At 46.2% G+C, this 15,823-nt stretch overlaps 3 protein-coding genes across 5 annotated transcripts in view; 2 read left to right on the top strand and 1 right to left on the bottom strand.

The window, feature by feature from the left end:
• pds5a (PDS5 cohesin associated factor A) overlaps positions 1-1,776 on the top strand; it is a 38,013-nt gene extending 36,237 nt beyond the window's left edge. For both annotated transcript variants that reach the window (XM_047045935.1, XM_047045937.1), the window contains exon 33: positions 1,419-1,776. In XM_047045935.1, coding sequence (XP_046901891.1) covers positions 1,419-1,422 — 4 coding nt within the window. In that variant the 3' untranslated portion in view covers positions 1,423-1,776. The remainder of the gene's footprint in view (positions 1-1,418) is intronic.
• A 423-nt stretch (positions 1,777-2,199) lies between these two features.
• ube2kb (ubiquitin-conjugating enzyme E2Kb (UBC1 homolog, yeast)) lies at positions 2,200-6,811 on the bottom strand. Of its 2 annotated transcripts, none has more exons than XM_047045938.1 (7): positions 6,339-6,811; positions 5,438-5,531; positions 5,281-5,339; positions 5,046-5,128; positions 4,266-4,365; positions 3,621-3,749; positions 2,200-3,456 (listed from the first exon to the last, which is right to left on the bottom strand). In XM_047045938.1, the coding sequence occupies exons 1-7, from the start codon at positions 6,399-6,401 to the stop codon at positions 3,382-3,384; spliced, it is 603 nt and encodes a 200-aa protein (XP_046901894.1). In that variant the 5' UTR covers positions 6,402-6,811; the 3' UTR covers positions 2,200-3,381. The 2 variants fall into 2 exon arrangements, with proteins under 2 accessions (XP_046901894.1, XP_046901895.1); XM_047045939.1 differs by having other exon boundaries at positions 5,046-5,175; positions 6,339-6,809.
• A 545-nt stretch (positions 6,812-7,356) lies between these two features.
• smim14 (small integral membrane protein 14) lies at positions 7,357-15,792 on the top strand. The gene is made up of 5 exons (XM_047045940.1): positions 7,357-7,553; positions 8,550-8,635; positions 11,034-11,082; positions 14,111-14,256; positions 14,359-15,792. The coding sequence occupies exons 2-5, from the start codon at positions 8,561-8,563 to the stop codon at positions 14,392-14,394; spliced, it is 306 nt and encodes a 101-aa protein (XP_046901896.1). The 5' UTR covers positions 7,357-7,553; positions 8,550-8,560; the 3' UTR covers positions 14,395-15,792.
• Positions 15,793-15,823: the final 31 nt, after the last annotated feature.

Raw genomic sequence — 15,823 nt, 5'->3', positions numbered from 1 at the left:
TCTGATTGGTTGTAGGTATATCCAATTGAGCGAAGAGGCTTTTTTTTATGAGTTCGGTTGAAACTCGTTAAAAAAATAGTTTTAAAAGACAGACAGTCCGTCTGTCCAATCAGGAGGGTCCGTCTTCTGCTAGATTAGGCCCTACCTTTTCAGAAAGAGGTTAATGTCGTTGTGTTTTCCTATTTGCCGTATTTTCCTATTCGCCGTTGTGTTTTCCAATTTGCCGTTGTGTTTTGCTTGTCAGGGCCACCGTACAGAACCCCCTTTGAAACAAGCTACTGTAACAACGTTGTCACCGGCAGTATTTCAGAATCAGAATCAGAATGGGATTTATTCGCCATGAAAGTTTGCACAGAAAATGAATTTACTTTGGCAGGAAGGTACATACAATAAACATATAGGAACTTAAAATTTAAATATGGGGACTATCTATACTAAGGGTTCATAAGTGGAATTAGAATTAAATAAAATGTACAATAACATGGAATTGTGATTCAAACAGTACCGTCTGCTAACTGAAAATATGCCCCCTAAAACGTAAATAAGTTTGACATTAATTTAGGGAAAAATGGCTCATTCAAAATAAGTTTTCTACGAGCAAACTAGCTGCTGTTGCTAGCCAAACGTCACTGAGGGGATTGTTTGAAAGCGCCAGAAATGAGTGTTTCTTTTGACATAAAGTTTAGGCTGTGTCATGGAAGACAGCGACACACCACACAAGTTTGAGTTTAAATAAATTATTTAATGTGACATTACTTACTGTACATGAAGTCTTGATTTGCTTAAATGTACATGTGCTGCTTGTACACCACGGCACGATACTCCCTGTGCAACTGCACATCGATCCATGCGCCGTTGCTAACGTGTGGTGACGTAGCTAGCACTGAGTACCCTTCGTTGAGTAAAAGCACTTTTTGCCACAAAAACGTTGTAACCTCCTAAACCGTGCAACGGAACGTAAATAAAAATACAAGCAACGCAATTGAGACCAAGACAAATATTTTGACACAGGCGTTGTCTATGTAGTCCAAATATTGACTGATCCGATATCAGTCTAATATTAAAGTCTAAACAGCATCAGTCAGGTGTAGGTGATGACTTACAGCAGGCCAGACCGTGAGGGAACAGGTGTGCACCTTTCCACCCAGGTGGGTTTACCTGAGAGAGAGCGAGAGTGAGCATCAGAGTAAGAGTCCAGCGCAGCTCCCCCCAGACAGGGACAAACCATCTGGAGACCCCAGTCAGCCACATGCAGCCTGGGAGAGACCACCTCTGTGAGAGGGGTGCAGTGAGTTCAGTCCACGCTAGTGAGAAACAGACGGTGCAGCTATAGCATGGTAATATAGTGCATCTGTTTGAGGGGCTCACAGGAAGGGTTCAGATGAACTGTGTGTGTTGACATGTTGTCTCTGTTTCAGGTAAAGAGAGGATTCCTTCAGCCCAGCTACAGACTGTAGAGAACAGACTCTTCTCACACACACACCATCCTAATAAACCTCATACCTGCTCACAGGCCCCCCCCCCCTCCATCTGACCCTCTCCTCTGGAACCATGACGGACCTTTGACACCACTGACATGTAGAAGGTGTACGCACCTCGTAGTCATGATCTGATGCTTATTGTATGTAGGTCTTCATCTCCAAACATGTTTTTTTTTTTTCTTTGTTTGTTCCTCTTTGCTTCTTTTATGGAGCCATTTTTAAAAACATGGACATTTTCCAAAACGTTTTAACCTGGTTATTATGATGGTTGCTTATTAAATTCCCTGGGAAACCTGCTGTGCCTCCTGCCCTTGCTCTCTGCAAGCCTTCTGCTCTGTGTGGATACATTTTTGGTGTTGGCATGTCCTTCTACTGAGGTAGTCGTGTTGCTAGCGGTCCTGTCCACAGCTGTGTGGAAGCACAGAGATTGAGGGAGGCTGAAGGTTCTCCTCAAGTCTCCATCCAACAGAACAAACTGAGTTCATGAACTGAAGACTAAACCACAGCAGGATTGTTTTTCAAGGTTTACATTTTTTTAATCAAAGAATCATGATGTTCACAATAAATAACCATGGCAGAGCTCAGGAGGGAACAAAAACGAAATCTGTCCAAATCCAAACTGAGGAAGAAAAACCCAGAGATGCAACACTTTTAAATGTGTTTGTTGTCGTGCAATAAGATCCTACTGGAGGATCAGGGAGACAGGGAAAGGGGCGGCTTCATTTTTTTGTTATTTATTTTTCTTACAAAATATAGATTCAGCCATGAATGGTGTTACAGTGCTGCTGCTCTGCAGGTGGTGTTACAGTGCTGCCGCTCTGCAGGTGGTGTTCGGGTGGAGGCTACTCAGCTGTGTACAGGGAGGGGTCTCATGCTCCTGACGATCAACGGTTCCCTGCTCAGCACCAGACTGATGTTGAACACAGTGCCTGATCACTTGACTGCATCTCCAGGGAACAGGTTTTCACCTGCACTTTGCTACACTTGTTGAGATCTGCCTCAGTTGCCAGGGGGTGAGGGCTTAAAGGGGATAGAAGAAGTGTCACAAGGGGGGGGGGGGGGGACTACAGAGAGGGAGTAAACTCATCTTAAAATGCATCCTGTCCCAGCTAGTTCCACCAGACTGATTATTTTCACCACTCTGATTATGACTGTCAGTAGTTCCAGATGTCACAGCAAACAAACTAAGTTGTAAACTGATCCAAAGAGTTTTGGTACGAGGAGACATGAACGCTGATTCAAGACTCATTTTCAGTCAGGCAGCTGGGTGGGAACTTGATGCTGCATGTAGAACCGAGACTGTCCCCAGACACCCTGACCTGCCCCCCCCCCCCTCATGATGCTCACTCTTATGAACCTAAACCAACTAAACTGAATAGGAACCTAACAAGTACCTGTTCTGATCACACCTGAACTAGTTTCAAAGACAGCATAAGGCATGACGGGAAGGAACGGTGATCTGAGTTCCCATCCAACGTGGTGGTAGGTGCAGCTTCCTGTCTGGGTCTGAGTTTATGAACACGACTCAGCTGAACCAGGAAGGACAGCAGTTCTGACTGGAGGCCAGCAGTTCAATACAGTTCTAGAGCATTTCAATTCTAATATAAACTTAATTTGGGTTATAATATCCTATAAGGAACAGTTAACTATATTTACTTTCAAATGTACACAGACTTTAATGTCTATTTACAGATAACTTGATCCTAGGTTGTGTGTTCAAGGATGGGTTCTTCCCGGCTAAAGGGACTAAACCAGTTACTTTAGAACGAGGAACTCCTGAACACCACCACAGGAGCCCCAGCAGCACCGGGGGGGGGTCAGTTTGAAGGGTGAATGGGCCGGATCTGATTGAAGGCATATTCAGGAGGGGGCATGTTGATGTAGGGAGGAGTAGGGGATCTCAGTTGCTAAGCAGCAGTTCTGTTGCCGTTTCCACGTCCCAGGATTTAGAAGACAAAGCTGCTATTACTGCGTTCTGTAGGGGAGAGAAAACACGTCACGTTCTACACACTGACTGGTTCACCTTCTACACACTGACTAGTTCACCTTCAACACACTGACTGGTTCACCTTCTACACACTGACTGGTTCACCTTCTACACACTGACTGGTTCATGTCCCTGACAGTGAGAGTGCTTACCTTATCGAAGCCCATGGCACAGAGCTTGTCTATCTTGCGTGTGTAGTCTGGGCTGGAGACGGGGGCACTGGCGTACACGTGAGACCACAGACGAGCCGTCTGCTTGAACATCTCTGGGTTCTGCTTGTACTACAGGGAACACACAGCCATGTTCACTAACACACACACACAGCCATGTTCACTAACACACACAAACAGCCATGTTCACTAACACACACAAACAGCCATGTTCACTAACACACACACACACAGCCATGTTCACTAACACACACACACACAGCCATGTTCACTAACACACACAGCCATGTTCACTAACACACACAAACAGCCATGTTCACTAACACACACACACAGCCATGTTCACTAACACACACAAACAGCCATGTTCACTAACACACACAAACAGCCATGTTCACTAACACACACACACACAGCCATGTTCACTAACACACACACACACAGCCATGTTCACTAACACGCACAGCCATGTTCACTAACACACACAGCCATGTTCACCAACACACACACAGCCATGTTCACTAACACACACAGCCATGTTCACTAACACACACACAGCCATGTTCACTAACACACACACACATAGCCATGTTCACTAACCCTGTTAGTTCACTAACACACACTGACCTGGTTGGCCACAACGGCATCCTGGGGGTCGTCTGGCTCTGCGGCGGCCAGGAGAGCTTGCAGAGAGAGCAGGACAGTCCGCAGGGTCATGGCAGCCGCCCTGGGGGGGGGGGGGGGGGGTCAGAGGTCAGACTGGTCTACACACCCAGGCCCTGGTCTACACACACACCCCGGCCCTGGTCTACACACACACCCCGGCCCTGGTCTACACACACACCCCGGCCCTGGTCTACACACACCCCGGCCCTGGTCTACACACACCCTGGCCCTGGTCTACACACCCCCCGGCCCTGGTCTACACACACCCCGGCCCTGGTCTACACACCCCTGCCCTGGTCTACACACACACACCCTGGCCCTGGTCTACACACACCCTGGCCCTGGTCTACACACACCCCGGCCCTGGTCTACACACACCCTGGCCCTGGTCTACACACACACACCCCGGCCCTGGTCTACACACACACACCCCGGCCCTGGTCTACACACACACCCTGGCCCTGGTCTACACACACACACCCTGGCCCTGGTCTACACACACACCCCGGCCCTGGTCTACACACACACCCCGGCCCTGGTCTACACACCCCCCGGCCCTGGTCTACACACACCCCGGCCCTGGTCTACACACCCCTGCCCTGGTCTACACACACACACCCTGGCCCTGGTCTACACACACACCCCCGCCCTGGTCTACACACACACACCCTGGCCCTGGTCTACACACACACCCCGGCCCTGGTCTACACACACCCCGGCCCTGGTCTAACCCCAACTCACCACTGGTCCTTCAGAATGTCCAGGCAGATGGCTCCTGTTACTGAACTGATGTTGGGATGCCAGATTTTGGTGATAAACCGCACCTGCAGAGAACAGCCAGTACCAGGGTTAGGGTTAGAGGTTACTAACCCTAACCAAAACCATGAGAGAGGGAGATGACAACAGAACAGCAAAAGACAAGATAGTGTCAGACTACATAGTATCTGTATACATGCTGCAGTGCAAAGTCTCCTACCTTTGGGGGGTTAAAAGGATATGTTTCTGGGATTTTGATTTCGAGCTGAAACCTGCCACCTGTGTAAGAGAAAAGACCGGTTAGTGTAGAGTGTGTGTGTGAGTGTATGAATGTGTAAACATTGAGTGTGTGTATACATGCGTGTAAACGCTATTACCTTCATATGGGGTGTCAGGAGGTCCAGCTATCTCTCCTCTTAGCTCTGTGAAATTCTCATCCACCAAATCTACTTTAATTTGATTTCTACTCGTCTGGGGAAGAGAGTGAAGGAAAGAAAAGTCACACAGAACAGTGCGGGAGATTTAAAAGGGAAATAATTAGTGGATCTAACTCTTGGAAATATGATCTGAAATATGTTGAGGCAGGCTAACGTTAAATGGCCAAGCTAGCTGTAACTTTGTCATGGTGGCTGAACTAACTCCGCATCACGCCAGGGAAGCTAGCCACAAAGTTACCAAATAGACCTTAGCTCAAGTCATACTGCCCCTAGGTACCTACTAGTGCACATCGTATTTAATCAACTGACTAGTTTAATCTAAAATAATGACACTTTTCTATGATTTTGTGAACTGGAACAGCTATATAGCTAGCTACAGTTAGCCAGCTGTCAAAGTAGTAGCCTCCTGTTAGCTAGCTAGCTAGTCACAAATTACAAGAAAACTTACCAACCAGGTAGCTATTTGGTAATTTCTAGCTAATGTTACCCTTTCTACCAGTCAGTTTGTCCAGAGTTGATATTGACTGTCTTTACTGCAATCTGGTATTAGTGCAGAAACTTGCTAGATAAACACTGTTGCCTTCATATATTCAACCAGAGGCCTGTCCTAATGCAAAATCCGCGATATTTCCCCATGATCACACCGTTTGTCTTTACCTGACGCCGGAGAGAAATCCCCAAATGAGTCACCGGTTAGTTAGGCTTGTAGCAACCCAGCTAGCGACGTTAGCAAGCTATCTTAAGTTATCATGTTAGGGCCTCACTTTAAACCTAGATCTATGATAAACTATCTTGTTTACATTAGTTTGTTTAATTGAAAAGCTAAATTAAAATGGCACACCTCTTCGCTTTTGAGAACTTCTTTGAACTCCCGTTTGATCCTTTGGACCGCGATGTTAGCCATAGTCCGTCTGTCTCAGAGCTGGTTGCTGGACCTGAACACGGCTCCCGTCGGCTGAGTGGTTCGCTGGAGATTGTAGCTTGGATCCGCCACTACCAGTATGCTGTTTCTTCAGTCTTTCTCTTGCTGTAGCTCTTCAAAAACAGCCCAGCGAGCTCTGTTGTTTGGACAACAAAACGCTGAACCTGCGTGCCGCGACCCCCGAAATGCGTGCGCACAATGTCAGTCAGTCTGGAATCATACACACAGTAGATGAGCAAGCAGCAGGGATCTAGAAATCTTCATTGTTGATCTATTGTGCAAAGTGTGCACGTGTGCTTTTGTCTTGAAAACCCGTCATGATATTTCCTCTAAAGCACAAACCATCAAAGCCATTTCTGGGTAAGGATCATGTGACGTCTGAGCTCACTATTGACAAGCGAGATGCTGATATTGGGAGTGTGTGAGTATCTCATTTCAAGTGTAAGTTTCAACAGTATGTAGCTTATTTGTATTAAATATATATTTACCCACAAGTTCAGTTGAATTCATGCCACATAACTGTTAATCATTAGTGACACACTCTCATTCAATCACTTTCATTTATTAGTAATTAATGTCACACTCACGAATACTCTCAAAACGTGTTTCATTTTCACAGTGTTTTCAATTATTTGAATTAAGGTCGTTACAAATATGATGGTCATATAAAAATCTTAAACAGTTGGCTACGTAGTTATCATCTCAGAATAGCTTAACTGATCCACCAAATACACATTATATGGTAGGCTACAATTCAAGTAGGCCTATGTCATAACTCCAGGTATGATATGCTGAATTCCATTTAAACAAACATTATAAACTAACATGCTACATCTGTGGATATATTACCAATATATGCCCAAATACAATAAAAACCTTACATTTTCTATAATGCAAAACAACTTGTTTCTCGATGTATCCGGAAATATCGCGTGAAGTGGTTCAGGTCTATCAAAACAAACGAGAAAGGCAACAGCAAGCTGGCAGAAACCTGGAGATCTGTTCTGTCGTGTGAGCAAGTAGCCCAGGTTTCGGAAGTCTGCAGCTAGCAAACACCTAGTGGAACAAGAGTAAACAGACGTTGTATTCAAGTTCGATTTTTGTAAAGCTTTTTTGTATTTTCTTCAGTTTCAAGTAAGTGTTGTCTCAGCTTTCCTTCCTCAGCACAGAAATCCTTGATCAAATGCCGACAAACAAGCCGTAGCCTAGATGCTCTAATCTATTGCCACTATCATGCTGTAATTCGGTGTTTATAGTTAGGCAACCATAAAACCCAGATGCATAATAAACCTCCAGTTTTGTATAATTTCATGTAGTCGTGGTATTGTGCCTTAAAGCAAACTCGACAGCTGGCTGTAAAGCTGGCTGGTCGTGAATGGCTGCGTCCTTCTTCTTACCATGAAAACGGGAGCCGCAATCAAACAAATGCGAATATGATGTGGTCTTAGATCATAATTCACACGATATATTTAATCTGCATAATTTAGTTATTTTATAGCTCTAGTGGCTTTATAGTCTTGCGACGAGGGTCAATAGTCTTCAATCTTTTATAAACACATATTTGGTCAGTGCCTCGTCCGTAGCCAAAGAACCTGGCCCTTGAACTGAACGCCCTGGCCAGTATTACAGACACTAGTCAGGTGTCAGAAGTGTAGCCCACACGAGAGCTACGTTTGTATACATTAAGTCTAGGAATGTCGTTCTATATACGGACTGAAGATAGAAATACTGACTCGATATGCAGTGGTTAAAAGGTGTATTGAACCTTTGATTGCATTTACAGTCAAGGCTTACTTTCTACTGTGATCTTCTGGACTTTTAGAACTTGAAATGGGTCTGTTCCAAAAAGCTGAAATAGTTACTCTATTTAACCACATATTAAAGATTCCTGTATGTTTATTGTATTCACCTTCCTGCCAAAGCAAATTCCTTGTCTGTGCAAACTTTCATGGTGAATAAATCCCTTTCTGATTCTGATTGTGATTCTAACTAACAGCTTACCCTAACCACAAGTTCTGTTGAATTGCTTCCCTGTCTGGAATCGCCTGTGTGTGTGTCTCTTACCTGTGTGTGTGTGTGTCACACCTGTGTGTGTCACGTGTGTGTGTCACCTGTGTGTTGCTGTCCCAGGGCAGTGGGACATGGCAGAGGGAGGCTTCGACCCGTGTGAGTGCATTTGCTCTCACGAGCATGCCATGAGACGACTCCTCAACTTGGTGAGACTCCAACTACACTGTTTCCTTGGTAACACAGGTTAATACCACAGTGTTAGGGTTACCTACATACAATACAGGTTAATACAACAGTGCTTCCATGTGCATGTGAAGATGTTGCATTGCTTGCAACATTCACCAGCATTTGTTTATTTAGTGTGTTTGACTTGGGCTTGTTACGTCATGAGCCTGGTGTGGTGTGTTAGATCAGAGCTCTGGGTTAGCATCATAACCTAACCCTATCCCCTTCCGGTAAGACTGGCAGGAGGTCTATGCAGCTTCTGTAGGAGGAACCCTGAAGAGAACAGGGAGGAGTCTAAACATATCCTGGTTCCTGGTTCCTGCTCCTCTCCCTCCTCTTTCACAGGCACCTCTACACCTCTCACACCTGCTGTGGGATTCACACTTGTACTGAATAATCAACAGCACAACACAAAGCACACACAACACAGACACACACACCTCAAAACATTGCCAGTATGGATCACAAGGATCAATCCTTTCTGGTGTGTGTCTGTGTCTGTGTGTCTGTGTGTCTGTGTGGTGTGTGTGTCTGTGTCTGTGTGTCTGTGTGGTATGTATCTGTGTGGTGTGTGTGTGTGTGTGTCTGTGTGTCTGTGTGGTATGTATCTGTGTGGTGTGTGTGTGTGTGTGTGTCTGTGTCTGTGTGTCTGTGTGGTATGTATCTGTGTGGTGTGTGTGTGTGTGTCTGTGTGGTATGTATCTGTGTGGTGTCTGTGTGTCTGTGTGGTATGTATCTGTGTGGTGTGTGTGTGTGTCTGTGTATCAGGGTTTTTGATAAGTCTGCAGGTTGATGAAAACATTTAATTAAATACTTGAAGTTGTGAACATGATCTATCAAGTCTGGTATTGCAGTTGGTGCATGTTCAGGTGTGACATGGTGAGATGTAATTGGTCCAGCTTTCATGGCGTCCCGAGTAGAAGAGGGTGTGGTCTCAACACTGTGGAAAAGAACAAAAAACAGTTGTCCCTGTCATCAAAGATACTCTTTTAACAAAGCAAATATTTACACAATGTGATGAAAAGGTCTGTAGAACAGATTCAAAACTAGTGGGTTAAGATAGTGGAATTTCAACACCATAGTTCTGCCTGCAAAACCAGGCAGTTTGGTATGTATTGTTTTCTTTCTGTGACTAGCATTTCCTTCCTTCTCCATAAGAGGGTGGCACACAGCAAAGGAATTCTATGAGGTCATTGTAAACATTTGAAAGATAGGAATATGTATCATACATAATGAGGATTATATAAGCAAAAACTACAGCTTACATTGTTTGACGCTTACATGTTAGTGGATGCTCTTAAAAATCTTCTGCATCTAACCATGTCTCCCTTTTTTTCTCTGTCACCCTCCCGCCTCTCTCTCTCTCTCTCTCTCTCTCTCTCTCTCTCTCTCTCTCTCTCTCTCTCTCTCTCTCTCTCTCTCTCTCTCTCTCTCTCTCTCTCTCTCTCTCTCTCTCTCTCTCTCTCTCTGTCTCTGTCTCTGTCTCTGTCTCTGTCTCTGTCTCTGTCTTCTTCTCTTCCTCATGTATCTTTCTCTTCCTCCCGTCTCTCTTCCTCCTCTTTCTCTTCCTCCTCTCTCTCTTCCACCTCTCTCTCTCTCTTCCTCCTCTCTCTCTTCCTCCTGTATCTCTCTTCCTCCTCTCTCTCTTCTTCCTCTCTCTTCCTCCTGTCTCTCTCTTCCTCCTCTCTCTCTTCCTCCTGTATCTCTCTTCCTCCTCTCTCTCTTCTTCCTCTCTCTTCCTCCTGTCTCTCCCTTCCTCCTCTCTCTCTTCCACCTCTCTCTCTTCCTCCTGTCTCTCTCTTCCTCCTCTCTCTCTTCCTCATGTCTCTCTCTTCCTCCTCTCTCTCTTCCTCATGTCTCTCTCTTCCTCCTCTCTCTCTTCCTCTCTTCCTCATGTCTCTCTCTTCCTCCTCTCTCTCTTCCTCTCTTCCTCATGTCTCTCTCTTCCTCCTCTCTCTCTTCCTCATGTCTCTCTCTTCCTCCTCTCTCTCTTCCTCATGTCTCTCTCTTCCTCCTCTCTCTCTTCCTCTCTTCCTCATGTCTCTCTCTTCCTCCTCTCTCTCTCTTCCTCCCGTCTCTCTCTTCCTCGTGTCTCTCTTTTTTTCCTCTCTCTCTCTCTTCCTCCTCTCTCTCTCTCGCTCTTCCTCGTCTCTCTCTTCCTCCCGTCTCTCTCTTCCTCCTCTCTCTCTTCCTCCCGTCTTTCTCTTCCTCCTCTCTCTCTTCCTCCTCTCTCTTCCTCATGTCTCTCTCTTCCTCCTCTCTCTTCCTCATGTCTCTCTCTTCCTCCTCTCTCTTCCTCATGTCTCTCTCTTCCTCCTCTCTCTCTTCCTCCTCTCTCTCTTCCTCATCTCTCTCTCTCTCTATCTTTCCTGTCTCTAGCTCAGGCAGTCCCAGTCCTACTGTACAGACAACGAGTGCCTTCAGGACAGTAAGTAGAGTCAGTAGATAAGAAACAGTCAGTAGATAAGAACAGTCAGTTGATCAGAACAGTTAGTAGATCAGAACAGTCAGTAGATCAGAACAGTTAGTAAACCAGAACAGTCAGTAGATCAGAACAGTCAGTAGATCAGAACAGTAAGGGTTAGTAGAGGTTAGACAGTAGATCATGGTTGGTAAGGGTTAGTTAGGGTTAGTGAGGGTTAGGGTTAGTAGGTATGGTTAGGGGGGTTAGACAGTAGATAAGGGTTGGTAAGGGTTAGTTAGGGTTAGTGAGGGTTAGGGTTAGTAGGTATGGTTAGGGGGGTTAGACAGTAGATAAGGGTTGGTAAGGGTTAGTTAGGGTTAGTGAGGGTTAGGGTTAGTAGGTATGGTTAGGGGGGTTAGACAGTAGATAAGGGTTGGTAAGGGTTAGTTAGGGTTAGTGAGGGTTAGGGTTAGTAGGTATGGTTAGGGGGGTTAGACAGTAGATAAGGGTTGGTAAGGGTTAGTTAGGGTTAGTGAGGGTTAGGGTTAGTAGGTATGGTTAGGGGGGTTAGACAGTAGATCATGGTTGGTAAGGGTTAGTTAGGGTTAGTGAGGGTTAGGGTTAGTAGGTATGGTTAGGGGGGTTAGACAGTAGATAAGGGTTAGGGTTAGTAGGTATGGTTAGGGGGGTTAGACAGTAGATAAGGGTTGGTAAGGGTTAGTTAGGGTTAGTGAGGGTTAGGGTTAGTAGGTATGGTTAGGGGGGTTAGACAGTAGATAAGGGTTGGTAAGGGTTAGTTAGGGTTAGTGAGGGTTAGGGTTAGTAGGTATGGTTAGGGGGGTTAGACAGTAGATAAGGGTTGGTAAGGGTTAGTTAGGGTTAGTGAGGGTTAGGGTTAGTAGGTATGGTTAGGGGGGTTAGACAGTAGATAAGGGTTGGTAAGGGTTAGTTAGGGTTAGTGAGGGTTAGGGTTAGTAGGTATGGTTAGGGGGGTTAGACAGTAGATAAGGGTTGGTAAGGGTTAGTTAGGGTTAGTGAGGGTTAGGGTTAGTAGGTATGGTTAGGGGGGTTAGACAGTAGATAAGGGTTGGTAAGGGTTAGTTAGGGTTAGTGAGGGTTAGGGTTAGTAGGTATGGTTAGGGGGGTTAGACAGTAGATAAGGGTTGGTAAGGGTTAGTTAGGGTTAGTGAGGGTTAGGGTTAGTAGGTATGGTTAGGGGGGTTAGACAGTAGATCATGGTTGGTAAGGGTTAGTTAGGGTTAGTGAGGGTTAGGGTTAGTAGGTATGGTTAGGGGGGTTAGACAGTAGATAAGGGTTGGTAAGGGTTAGTTAGGGTTAGTGAGGGTTAGGGTTAGTAGGTATGGTTAGGGGGGTTAGACAGTAGATAAGGGTTGGTAAGGGTTAGTTAGGGTTAGTGAGGGTTAGGGTTAGTAGGTATGGTTAGGGGGGTTAGACAGTAGATAAGGGTTGGTAAGGGTTAGTTAGGGTTAGTGAGGGTTAGGGTTAGTAGGTATGGTTAGGGGGGTTAGACAGTAGATAAGGGTTGGTAAGGGTTAGTTAGGGTTAGTGAGGGTTAGGGTTAGTAGGTATGGTTAGGGGGGTTAGACAGTAGATCATGGTTGGTAAGGGTTAGTTAGGGTTAGTGAGGGTTAGGGTTAGTAGGTATGGTTAGGGGGGTTAGACAGTAGATAAGGGTTAGGGTTAGTAGGTATGGTTAGGGGGGTTAGACAGTAGATAAGGGTTGGTAAGGGTTAGTTAGGGTTAGTGAGGGTTAGGGTTAGTAGGTATGGTTAGGGGGGTTAGACAGTAGATAAGGGTTGGTAAGGGTTAGTTAGGGTTAGTGAGGGTTAGGGTTAGTAGGTATGGTTAGGGGGGTTAGACAGTAGATAAGGGTTGGTAAGGGTTAGTTAGGGTTAGTGAGGGTTAGGGTTAGTAGGTATGGTTAGGGGGGTTAGACAGTAGATAAGGGTTGGTAAGGGTTAGTTAGGGTTAGTGAGGGTTAGGGTTAGTAGGTATGGTTAGGGGGGTTAGACAGTAGATAAGGGTTGGTAAGGGTTAGTTAGGGTTAGTGAGGGTTAGGGTTAGTAGGTATGGTTAGGGGGGTTAGACAGTAGATAAGGGTTGGTAAGGGTTAGTTAGGGTTAGTGAGGGTTAGGGTTAGTAGGTATGGTTAGGGGGGTTAGACAGTAGATAAGGGTTGGTAAGGGTTAGTTAGGGTTAGTGAGGGTTAGGGTTAGTAGGTATGGTTAGGGGGGTTAGACAGTAGATCATGGTTGGTAAGGGTTAGTTAGGGTTAGTGAGGGTTAGGGTTAGTAGGTATGGTTAGGGGGGTTAGACAGTAGATAAGGGTTGGTAAGGGTTAGTTAGGGTTAGTGAGGGTTAGGGTTAGTAGGTATGGTTAGGGGGGTTAGACAGTAGATAAGGGTTGGTAAGGGTTAGTTAGGGTTAGTGAGGGTTAGGGTTAGTAGGTATGGTTAGGGGGGTTAGACAGTAGATAAGGGTTGGTAAGGGTTAGTTAGGGTTAGTGAGGGTTAGGGTTAGTAGGTATGGTTAGGGGGGTTAGACAGTAGATAAGGGTTGGTAAGGGTCTGAGGATGGAGTACACAGTGGGAGAGATGAACTGTTGAACTTCATCTCTCCCTCTCTCACACCCTCCCTCCATCTCTCTATCCCTCCCTCTATCCCTCCCTCCCTCTATCTCTCTATCCCTTCCTCTATCACCCCCTCCCTCTATCACTCCCTCCCTCTATCTCTCTATCCCTTCCTCTATCACTCCCTCCCTCTATCCCTCCGTCCATCTATCACTTTTTCTATCCCTCCCTCTATCACTCCCTCTGTCCCTCCCCCCTCTCTGTCCCTCCCCCCCCTCTGTCCCTCCCTCCCTCTATCATTCCCTCCTTCTACGCCTCCTTCTATCCCCTCCATCCCTCTCTCCTTCTATCCCTCCCTCTGTCCCTCCCCCCCGTCTGTCCCTCCCTCCCTCTATCACTCCCTCCTTCTATACCTGCTTCTATCCCCTCCATCCCTCTCTCCTTCTATCCCTCCCTCCCAGTACCTGGCCCTGGTGGGCCCGTCTCTGAGGACCTGACCATGCCCCTGGTGTTGCTAGGCTGGTTGGTTCTAGCTCTGGTTCTGTTCCTGCTGCGTCCAGCCAGCCTGCGAGGCTCTCAGCCGGCCGACAAGCCCAGCGGCCCCCATGTGAGTTCAGCCTCTAACCCTAGCTAACCCTAACCTTAGTTAACCCTAACCCTAGCAGGCATTTATGTTGCACAGTAATGATGTGTGTGTTGGTTTGGACAGAGCCACCCAGCCCCTCCAGCCCCCCCACTGGACTGATGCTGGGGCCAGGAGAGCCGTGCTGCACCGACATGCCCAGAACCAACGCTGCTGTTACCCTCTCTCCTGCCTCCTGCCAGACCCTGCCTCTCTCTTCTCTCTCCTGCCTCCCTCTCCTGCCTCTCTCTCCTCTCTCCTGCCAGACCCAACACTGCTGTTCCTCACATCTCTCCCTGTATCCTCTCTCCTGCCTTTTTCTCCTCTCTCCTGCCTCTCTCTCCTGCCTCCCTGTCTCCTCTCTCCTGCTTCCCTGTCTCCTCCTGCCTCTCTCTCCCTGTCTCCTGCCTCTCCCTGTCTCCTGCCTCTCTCCTGCCTCTCTCTCATCTCTCCTGCCTCTCGCCCTCTCTCCTGCCTCTCGCCCTCTCTCCTGCCTCTCCCTGTTTCCTCCTTTCTGCCTCTCACTGTCTCCCCTCTCTTGTGTCTTTTGGCTCTGGCCTGATCGGTAGTGGTAGGGGTGTAGATGTTGCTGAGAAAACACGGCGCACAGATCAAACATTCCACAGTGATGTCACAGTCCTGAATCCTAGTGCCAGTGATGTCAAAGTCCTAAATCCTAGTGCCAGTGATGTCACAGTCCTGAATCCTAGTGCCAGTGATGTCACAGTCCTGAATCCTAGTGCCAGTGATGTCATGATCTTGAATCCTAGTGCCAGTGATGATGGGACAGAGAAGCTTGATGTAGAAGGAAAATGACTCACTTAAAGTAACATTTTCATTTTTTAATCAATTGCGCCAGTTTGAAAACTTCTATATATAACATTTTCTTTTATGTTTACCATATTTCCCCTGATTTCTCAGAAGTAGCTTTTCATGTTAAGTTGAAAAGTAAAAAAGATTATAGTTACTTGGACACAAATCAAGTTGTCCTAAAATTGGGGGTGAATATATTCAAACTTGGGTCTTCTCTTTTTATAACTCTGTACTGGACTGTACCATACCTGAAATAGACTGTACCATACCTGAAATAGACTGTACCATACCTGAAATAGACTGTACCATACCTGTGCAGAAATGGTTGTATAGTAAACCGATGACAAATGTAATGTAGTTTGAGATTATACTCTTAATATTTTGTCAACACTTTTGTTAGCGTGTTTTCCTCTATTATGACTGTGTTGTTCTGGATCTGTTGGTGTTAGGGTGTCAGAATTGAAGATGTTGGGCTTGGTCCCAAAGCCCTCAGAGAGCACCCTTCCTTAAGGTGGTTACAGGAGTGCATGAAAATGTGTACACCGTCTGAATGGTTCCCTCTGACTGACTGACAGGGAACTCTGGGAGTCTGGTTCTAGTCTGGTCTGGGTTGGTTCCAGTCATCAACCAAGGCTGTTGGTTTATAGAAAGGGCTCAAACTATGCACTTTTCCTTTTTAAAACAACAAATAAACCACAGTAATATAAATATGTGTCACCTTGTTTATTGTGTGTGTGTG

The sequence above is a fragment of the Hypomesus transpacificus genome, chromosome 22 (assembly GCF_021917145.1).
Source record: "Hypomesus transpacificus isolate Combined female chromosome 22, fHypTra1, whole genome shotgun sequence".
Taxonomy (NCBI): domain Eukaryota; kingdom Metazoa; phylum Chordata; class Actinopteri; order Osmeriformes; family Osmeridae; genus Hypomesus; species Hypomesus transpacificus.
This window is presented reverse-complemented; position numbering and strand designations above follow the sequence as displayed.